The sequence below is a fragment of the Salvelinus sp. IW2-2015 genome, unplaced genomic scaffold, assembly GCF_002910315.2.
Source record: "Salvelinus sp. IW2-2015 unplaced genomic scaffold, ASM291031v2 Un_scaffold2379, whole genome shotgun sequence".
Taxonomy (NCBI): Eukaryota; Metazoa; Chordata; class Actinopteri; order Salmoniformes; family Salmonidae; genus Salvelinus; species Salvelinus sp. IW2-2015.
In genome coordinates, this window is record NW_019943703.1 from 1,402 (window position 1) to 10,449 (window position 9,048).

At 44.8% G+C, this 9,048-nt stretch overlaps 1 protein-coding gene across 1 annotated transcript in view; it reads left to right on the plus strand.

Moving 5' to 3' along the window:
• The first annotated feature begins 1,207 nt into the window (after positions 1 to 1,207).
• Positions 1,208 to 9,048, plus strand: part of LOC112073813 (FYVE and coiled-coil domain-containing protein 1) — a 15,451-nt gene continuing 7,610 nt past the window's right edge. Inside the window, exons 1-5 of the mRNA XM_070440290.1 lie at positions 1,208 to 1,337; positions 1,900 to 1,955; positions 2,000 to 2,208; positions 3,384 to 3,519; positions 3,614 to 3,718. Coding sequence (XP_070296391.1) covers positions 2,052 to 2,208; positions 3,384 to 3,519; positions 3,614 to 3,718 — 398 coding nt within the window. The 5' untranslated portion in view covers positions 1,208 to 1,337; positions 1,900 to 1,955; positions 2,000 to 2,051. The remainder of the gene's footprint in view (positions 1,338 to 1,899; positions 1,956 to 1,999; positions 2,209 to 3,383; positions 3,520 to 3,613; positions 3,719 to 9,048) is intronic.

Consider the following 9,048-nt stretch of genomic DNA (forward strand, 5'->3'; position numbering starts at 1 on the left):
CATCCTCTCCTTTAACTTTTATTCCATCTTCCCTGGTTATATCTCCTAACTTTTACCACACGGAGTCCGAGAACTGAACCTACTCGTGGCAGCTTTGACTCATGGAGTTGGGGCAAAACACCAAGGTACATGGTGCTGCCACTCTCATTAAAAAGCAAGGCAAAGGCAGCTTTGATAATTACAACGTTTTCTCTCTGCTTGCAGCAGTCGGCGTTGGTTCGGTATGCTGTGACGTGTCACCCTTTTACCTCGATATGGAAGGTCAGTTTAAAATCTAGCCATTACCTTCTCTACTTGGGACCTGTGTCAATCAGCATCCGACCCAGACCTGTGTTTTCTCTCAGACTACGTACCTCAGACTGTTCTCTCAGCTCTCAGACTGCGCCCCGAGACCTCGGGGTGTGTGCAATGGCAGCATCTCTGACCAGACCTGTGTCATCAGTCCGCCCACTTGTCAATCAGATCCGACAGACCTGTGTCAATAGTCCGACCAACCTGTGTCCCTCAGTATTCGCGACCCGAGAGAACGTCAATTCGATTACGACCAGACCTGGTCAATCAGATCTCCGTACCCCCACGACCTCGTGTCTAATCAGATCCGACCCAGACAATTAGTGTCTAAGTGCGCAATTATCGAACTCCAGACCTGCCTGTCTTAATCGAGTATCGATCCCAGACCTGTGTCATCAGATACAACCTCAGTACTCTTTGTGGATTTCGAATCGATTACGTACCCATGACCTTAATGTAGGTCAATCCAATAGACCCAGATCTGTGACAATTGGAGACTACGACCCGACCTGTGTCAAAACTGGCAGATACCCGAGACCCAGACCTGTGTCAATCAGATCCGACCCAGACCTGTGACATTATTTAGAGTTTTGGATCCAAACCCAGTTGGGTCCCGGATCGGGTCTGGAGTATTCGGGTACCGGTGGACCCGTGAAGATCCGTGTATGGCTGTGGGTGTATCGAACTGTGTCTTTCCAGGGAGAAGGATGGATTGTGACAGACATGTGCATGCCTGGTGTGTGTGTATTAACCCGCGTGTGTATTAACCCGCGTGTGTATTAACCCGCGTGTGTATTAACCCGCGTGTGTATTAACCCGCGTGTGTATTAGCCCGCGTGTGTATTAGCCCGCGTGTGTATTAACCCGCGTGTGTATTAACCCGCGTGTGTATTAGCCCGCGTGTGTATTAACCCGCGTGTGTATTAACCCGTGTGTGTATTTCCAGGGAGAAGGATGCCTTGTGGCAGAAGTCTGATGCTCTGGAGTTTGAGCAGAAGTTGAGAGCGGAAGAGCAGACAAAGAGAGATACCTGCAGCAATACCTTCCACGTGTCTCCTGCAGCAGTCCATTCAGCTGGTGGCTTCAACAGCACACCTGCGTACCTCTCACTGTCTCTCCTGCAGCAGTCCATTCAGCTGTGTCAGGTACTCTCACTGTCTCACTGCACACAGTCCATTCAGCTGGTGTCGACCTCTCACTGTCCTCTCCTGCGCAGTCCATTCAGCTGTGGTCCAGGTACCTCTCACTGTCTCTCCTGCAAGTCCATTCAGCTGGTGTCAGGACCTCTCACTGTCTCTCCTGCCAGCAGTCCATTCAGCTGGTTCAGGTACCTCTCACTGTCTCTCCTGCAGACAGTCCATTCAGCTGGTGTCAGGTACCTCTCACTGTCTCCTGCCAGCTCCATTCAGCTGGTGTCAGGTACCTCTCACTGTCTCTCCTGCAGCAGTCCATTCAGCTGGTGTCAGGTACCTCTCACTGTCTCTCCTGCAGCTGTTCATTCAGCTGGTGTCAGTACCTCTTACTGTCTCTCCTGCAGCTGTCCACAGCTGTGTCAGGTACCTCCTGTCTCACTGCAGACAGTCCATTCAGCTGGTGTCAGGTACCTCTCACTGTCTCTCCTGCAGCAGTCCATTCAGCTGGTGGCTTCACAGACACATCTGCAGGTACCTCTCATTGTCTCTCTCTGTTCTGACTGTATTCTCCCTAGACTGTGTGGCCATGGGTTCTGCTACTACTGCTGCAGTAACACAGTCAGCCTGATGGAGGGGGGCGCCAAAGAGCGCTGCTGCTCAGTCTGCTACAGCCAGCACAGTGCTGTGGTAGAGCGCCATCCTCAGGAAGATACCTGTACTGCACCACACACACTCTTTAACCCTCTGCCCCAACCTGGCAGAACCATGCAACCCAGCAACACAGGTGAGACCACAGACACACTCAGATACACACTCTTAAATTAGACGGATGGTTACACAAACATTATTTCATACTCACTCACTCTCACCCGTTTCAATTTAAGGGCTTTATTGGCATGGGAAACATATGTTTAGTGAAATAGATAATACAAATTAACAGTAAATATTACACTCACAGAAGTTCCAAAAGAATAAAGACATTTCAAATGCCATATTATGTCTATATACAGTGTTGTAACGATGTGCAAATAGTTAAAGTACAAAAGGGAAAATAAATCAACATAAATATGGGTTGTATTTACAATGGTGTTTGTTCTTCACTGGTTGCCCTTTTCTTGTGGCAACAGGTCACACATCTTGCTGCTGTGATGGCACACTGTGGTATTTCACCCAGTAGATATGGGAGTTTATCAAAATTGGCTTAGTTTTCTAATTCTTTGTGGATCTGTGTAATCTGAGGGAAATATGTGTCTCTAATATGGTCATACATTTGGCAGGAGGTGAGGAAGTGCAGATCAGTTTCCACCTCATTGTGTGGGCAGTGTGTACATAGCCTGTCTTCTCTTGAGAGCCATGTCTGCCTACGGTGGCCTTTCTCAATAGCAAGGCTATGCTCACTGAGTCTGTACATAGTCAAAGCTTTCCTTAAGTTTGGGTCAGTCGCTGTGGTCAAGTTTTCTGCCACTGTGTACTCTCTGTTTAGGGCCAAATAGCATTCTAGTTTGTCAAGTATTTATAATTTTGTTTTCTCATGATTTGGTTGGGTCTAATTGTGTRGCTGTCCTGGGGCTCTGTGGGGTGTGTTTGTGTTTGTGAACAGAGCCCCAGGACCAGCTTGCTTATGGGTTATTTTCTAGGTTCATCTCTCTGTAGGTGATGGCTTTGTTATGGTTGTAGAATTTAATGGCTCTTATCTGGATTTTGATCATTAGTGGGTATCAGTCTAATTCTGCTCTGCATGCATTATTTGGTGTTCTACATTGTACACGGAGGATATTTTTGCAGAATTCTGCATGCAGAGTCTCAATTTGGTGTTTGTCCCATTTTGTGAATTCTTGGTTGGTGAGCGGACCTCAGACCTCACAACCATAAAGGGCAATGGGTTCTATAAACTGAAGTATTTTTTAGCCAGATCCTAATTGGTCTAATGTTATGTTCCTTTTGATCACGCTCTCTCAGACCCGGCTGTGCCAAGGGCAGATGACGGTGCATATGACATCATAACAGAGGAGGAAGTAAATGGTGTTTCCAACAGTGACTCTCTCTCCTTCACTACCTGCTCTCCTCACACCAACCCCCAGGGGGCAGCAGAGCTGTGAGTACACACACACACATACACATTCAGAACCCATGCCTGATGCTATTTTTGACACTGTGTGTGTTTGTGTTTMTTTMTTTTTTTTGCCCAGCAACAGTGGTGCCAGTACAGCAGACACCACATCAGAGGACCTACCTGACCAGACTGGGGCTGTTCAGGATGCAGAGATCTGTCTGCTGAGGAGTGGAGAACTCACGTGAGTCAGACCAACAATCACCATGACTACCATGGCCAGAATGACCACCATGGCCAGAATGACCAACATTCACCATGACTACCATGGCCAGAATGACCACCATGGCCAGAATGACCACCATGGCCAGAATGACCACCATGGCCAGAATGACTACCATGGCCAGAATGACCACCATGGCCAGAATTACAGTACCAGTCAAAAGTTTGGACACACCTACTCATTCAAGGGTTATTTATATATTTTTTTACTATTTTCTACATTGTAGAATAATAGTAAAGACCTCAAAATTATGAAATAACACATGGAATCATGTAGTAACCAAAAAAGTGTTTAAACAACATTCTTCAAAGTAGCCACCATTTACKTTGATAACTGTTTGGCACACTTTTGGCTTCACCTAGAATGCTTTTCCAACAGTCTTGAAGGAGATCCCACATATGCTGAGCACTTGTTGGCTGCTTTTCCTTCACTCTGCGGTCCAACTCATCCCAAACCATTTCACTTGGGTTGAGGTCGGGTGATTTTAGAGGCCAGGTCATCTGATGCAGCACTCCATCACTCTCCTTGGTCAAATAGCCCTTACACAGCCTGGAGGTGTGTTGGGTCATTGTCCTGCTGAAGAACAAATGATAGTCCCACTAAGCGCAAACCAGATGGGATGGCGTATTGCTGCAGAATGCTGTGGTAGCCATGCTGGTTAAGTGTGCCTTGAATTTTTAATAAATCGCAGACAGTGTCACCAGCCAAGCAACCCCACACCATCACACCTCCTCCTTGCTTCACAGTGGGAACCACACATGCGGAGATCATCCGTTCACCTACTCTGCATCTCACAAAGACAAGGCGGTGGGAACCAAAAATCATCAGACCAAAGGACAGATTTCCACCGGTCTAATGTCCATTGCTCGTGTTTCTTGGCCCAAACAAGTCTCTTCTTCTTATTGGTGTCCTATAGTAGATGTGGATGTTGATTAAAGCAGCCCCCTGCACCTCTCTGATTCAGAGGGGTTGGGTTAAATGCTGAAGACACATTTCAGTTAAAGGCACTCAGTTGTACAACTGACTAGGTATCCCCATTTCCCTGATCCTCTGCAGCAGAGGTAACTCTGGGTCTTTACTGTGGCGGTACTCATGAGAGACAGTTTTATCATAGCGCTTGATGGTTGTTGCGACTGCACTTGAATAAACTTTAAAAGTTCTTGAAATTTTCCACATTGACTGTCCTTCATGTCTTAAAGTAATGATGGACTGTTGTTTCTCTTTGCTTATTTGAGCTGTTCTTGCCATAATATGGACATGGTCTTTTACCAAATAGGACTATCTTCTGTATACCACCCCTACCTTGTCACAACACAACTGCCTGCCCCATGAAGCTGGTTGAGAGAATGCCAAGAGTGTTCAAAGCTGTCATCAAGTGAAGGTTGGCTACTTTGAAGAATCTAAAATCTAAAATATATTTTGAAATCTTTAACACTTTTTTTTGGTTACTATCACGTTTCAGGTAAGACCCAAGTGCAGACTGTGTTGAAATAACAATGTTTATTGCAACAACAGGGGCAGGCAAACGACAGGTCAAGACAGACAGGTGTCGATAATCCAAAATAGCGGCAAAGATACAGGACTGCAGGCAGGCTCAGGGTCAGGACAGGCAAGGGTCAAAACCAGGAGACATTTTCAGATATTACACATTTCAAATTTAGTCAGAAAGTCGTTTTCATTTCAAGTTAACGAGTACTGTTAGCTTGCTGGCTCGCTAGCTAATGTTACGTGTATGATCTGTGTAGTAATATTATTCATATCTCAGAGCCATTTGCATTGCTAGTTATAGCCTGATGTTAGCTAGCTAATGTTACGTGTATGATCTGTGTAGTAATATTATTCGTATCTCAGAGCCATTTGTATTGCTAGTTATAGCCTGATGTTAGCTAGCTAACATTGAACCTGGTTGGTTAGCTACCTGCAGATTCATGAAGGGTAGTAACGTTAAGCGTTGGGATTATGGTTCATTGTGTAGCTAGCTAGCTACATGTCTAAACTCTCATCTGAGTGTGCCACGGTGCAGAATAACTGACAAATTTACGAACGCTCAACACCCGTTGAATATGGCCGGTGTCAGTAAACATTGGCAAAAAAAGCGTAATTAAATTGTTGCCAGTCACCAACGCTCTGGATAACATAAGAACAGCCTAACCAGCTCTGCTAGGGCGAATAAAATGGTCAGAGTGGGGTGTTCTCTCATTTGTGTCTGGAAGTAGCTAGCAAGCTAGCCAAGATTAGCCAGTTAGCTTGGGTGCTTGACTGCCGTTGTGAGGACAGAATGCTCAGATCAACCCTACTCGTCGGCCAGAGCGTCCAGTGTGCCCTCTGAACTTTCCGAGAGCGAAACGCTCTGAATTTACCAACGGACCCACTTAAGCTCACACCCTCTTAAGGCATAGCCCACCCGTCTCTTTAAGGATTCACATGTGAGGCCATGTACTAAACAACCAAAGATTTCAAGACTAAAGGCTGGTTTATACTACTATACTAGAGCACATTCTGGCACTCTAGATTCAATTTACGAACACACCCATAGTATAAACCAGCCTTTAGTTTTGAAGTCTTTGGTTGTTTAGTACATGGCCTCACATGTGAATCCTTAAAGAAATGGCTAAAGCTTAAGATGATGTGAATGATGCTGAATGGGTGTAGACAAAGAGGAGCTCTCCAGTAGGTACCAACACATTCATGGACCATTTTCTCAAAGGTGAGGTTACAAATGTATCAACTTTGAAAGCATTATTACTTTCATTGTTCCTTAACTGTAGTGTATGATATATCACTTTCTAGATCGGAGTGTCTACTTTTATCCAATGTAAAAAATAAAATAAAAACATTTCAAATTTTGCGACATAAGATCGGCCTGGTCGGTCACAAATGTGCACAGGTGGCTACATGCAGCTCTCGCTTTGATCTCAAACAAGCGCATCTAGTCGTGACCGCTCATACTGTCAACACAGTCCAGTTCAAAGTTAATGGCACAGATCCATATATGACAATGGCTATTTGCATATAGGCCTACTGCAGCTCTGATTGGTTATCGTGCACCTGTCTGTGTAGAGTGTTGTTGTGCCTGTCAATGCAATTGAATCCTACTCCAATGTCCTCTGCCTACAAGAAAATCTCTTGCACAGTTAGTTTTGCATACTCAGTTTGCGTAGTTTGTTTTGTGTCGGTATGTTCCATTGAAAGTGCCTAATATTGTGTTGATTTGAGCACAATTCCCACAGTAGAGCAACACATTGATACTGTCAAAGGAGAAAACTGTAGAATCTTGAGTGAAGTTCAATCTCGTGCTTCTCTGCATGGGCTGATATTTCTTCTGCGTGGCAGTCTGAGGGGAGGGAACATTGAGGGGAGGGAACATTGAGGGGAGGGAACGTTGAGGGGAGGGAACGTTGAGGGGAGGGAACGTTGAGGGGAGGGAACGTTGAGGGGAGGGAACATTGCTTAGCAGGCATGTGTATTATGTTTAACATACTATTAAAATAGTACTCACGAGTGAGTGGCTAATTATTTACAAGTTGTTAGCTATCCCAGAAACCCATCGTCGAAACCACATTTTCATCTTCTTCTGTGGTTTGGAAACTTCCTGTTCTTTGACTGACGAAGACACAGAGTTTGGAAAAATTCAAAGTATACAGCATTCATGTTGAAACGGAGCCTTCAACCGCAAGGGGGTGATGCGATTCCACTCTGTTGTGGAATCGCAACAAATGAGTGACATCTGGCGCAACGTAACAGAGTGATGATGGGTAAGGTATTTGGTTACTATGTATGACCAGAACCAGATCCATAAAGATTTGGTCAAAAGAAGGGGAAAGACGAAAACAAGTCCATCTTTCTGGCTGTCCCTGGAGTTATCTTTCTGCAGCTTCTTTTTTCTCTCATCTTTGCCTCTGGCTGGGAATATGGCTGGGAATCTAGCTGGGAATCTGGCTGGGAATCTAGCTGGGAATCTGGCTGGGAATCTAGCTGGGAATCTAGCTGGGAATCTGGCTGCATGTACTGGCTGGGAATCTGGCTGGGAATCTGGCTGGGAATCTGGCTGTGAATCTGGCTGTGAATCTAGCTGTGAATCTGGCTGTGAATCTAGCTGGGAATCTGGCTGGGAATCTAGCTGGGAATCTGGCTGGGAATCTGGCTGGGAATCTAGCTGGGAATCTGGCTGCATGTACTGGCTGAACTTCTTATGGAGCGGGATCGATATGACAACAGCCAGTGAAAGTACAGGGCGCCAAATTCAAACAACAGAAATCTCATAATTAAAATTCCTCAATCATACAAGTATTTCACACCATTTTAAAGATACACTTCTTGTTAATCCCACCACAGTGTCCGATTTCAAATAGGCTTTTCGGCGAAAGCACCACAAACGATTATGTCAACGCCAAATCACAGAAAAACAGAGCCATTTTTCCAGCCAAAGAGAGGAGTCACAAAAATCAGAAATAGAGAGAGAATTAATCACTAACCTTTGATGATCTTCATCAGATGACACTCATAGGACACAATACATGTATGTTTTGTTCGGTAAAGTTCATATTTATATCAAAGAATCTCAGAATACTCGCGTTATGTTCAGTAGTTCCAAAAACATCCGGTGATTTTGCAGAGAGCCACATCAATTTACAGAAATATTCATTATAAATGTTGATGAAAATACAAGTGTTATGAATGGAACTTTAGATCCACTTCTCCTTAACGCAACCGCTGTGTCAGATTTCAAAAAAGCTTTACGGAAAAAAGCAAACCATGCAATAATCTGAGTACGGCGCTCAGAGCCCAAACAAGACAAAAAGATATCCGCCATATTGGAGTCAACAGAAGTCAGAAATAACATTATAAACATTCACTTACCTTTGATGATCTTCATCAGAATGCACTCCCAGGAATCCCAGTTCCACAATAAATGTTTGTTTTGTTCGATAATGTCCATAATTTATGTCCAAATTCCTCCTTGTCGTTCGCGCGTTCAGTACACAATCTAAACTCACGACGCGCGGGCAGGTCCAGGCAAAAGTTCAGACGAAAAGTCATATTACAGTTCGTAGAAACATGTCAAATGAAGTATACAATCAATCTTTAGGATGTTTTTAACATAAATATTCAATAATGTTCCAACCGGAGAATTCCTTTGTCTTCAGAAATGCGATGGAACAGAGCTCGCTCTCACATGAACGCGCATGGTCAGCGCATGGCAGACCTTACTCAATCCCCTCTCATTCGCCCCCACTTCACAGTAGAAGCATCAGACAAGGTTCTAAAGACTGTTGACATCTAGTGGAAGC